Source organism: Acanthisitta chloris, unplaced genomic scaffold (genome assembly GCF_000695815.1).
Source record: "Acanthisitta chloris isolate BGI_N310 unplaced genomic scaffold, ASM69581v1 scaffold21365, whole genome shotgun sequence".
In the NCBI taxonomy this organism is placed as follows: domain Eukaryota; kingdom Metazoa; phylum Chordata; class Aves; order Passeriformes; family Acanthisittidae; genus Acanthisitta; species Acanthisitta chloris.
Window position 1 is genome coordinate 626 of NW_008672392.1, and position 590 is coordinate 1,215.

Consider the following 590-nt stretch of genomic DNA (forward strand, 5'->3'; position numbering starts at 1 on the left):
AGTTCTGGTTTGGTGAAACACCAAAAATTACACCTGGAGGAGAAACCCTATAAATGTGGGGATTGTGGGAAGGGATTCAACTGGAATTCCCACCTGGAGAGGCACAGGAGGATTCACACGGGAGAGAAACCTTACGCCTGTCCCGAGTGCGGGAAAAGCTTCAGTTGGAGTTCCCACCTGGAGCGGCACCGGCGAACGCACGCGGCGCTCGGAGAACCTTCGTGTCGCTGCTCCGACTGCGGTCGCCGTCCCGGCGCCGGAGCCTCCAAAGCCTCCGAGAAAACGTTCCAGTGTGGGGAGTGTGGGAAGAGTTTCTCCAAGACCTCGGCCTTGGCCAAGCATCGTCGGAGCCACGGTGAGGACAAGTGTGGGGAGTGTGGGAAGAGCTCAGGCCTTGACGCAACGTCGGCCAAACATCAACGTGGCCACGGTGGGGACAAACCCTCCCAGTGTGGGGAATGTGGGAGGAGCTCTGGCCTTGACGCGACGTCAGCCAAACGTCAACGTGGCCACGTTGAGGACAAACCCTCCCAGTGTGGGGAGTGTGGGAAGAGCTCCGGCCTTGACGCAACGTCGGCCAAGCGTCAACG

The 590-nt window shown here is 59.8% G+C and overlaps 1 protein-coding gene across 1 annotated transcript in view; it reads left to right on the top strand.

Annotated features, from left to right (window-relative positions):
- Positions 1 to 572, top strand: part of LOC103802062 (zinc finger protein 572-like) — a gene marked incomplete at both ends in the record, with an annotated part of 1,103 nt that extends 531 nt beyond the window's left edge. Inside the window, one exon of the mRNA XM_009074504.1 lies at positions 3 to 572. Coding sequence (XP_009072752.1) covers positions 3 to 572 — 570 coding nt within the window. The remainder of the gene's footprint in view (positions 1 to 2) is intronic.
- Positions 573 to 590: the final 18 nt, after the last annotated feature.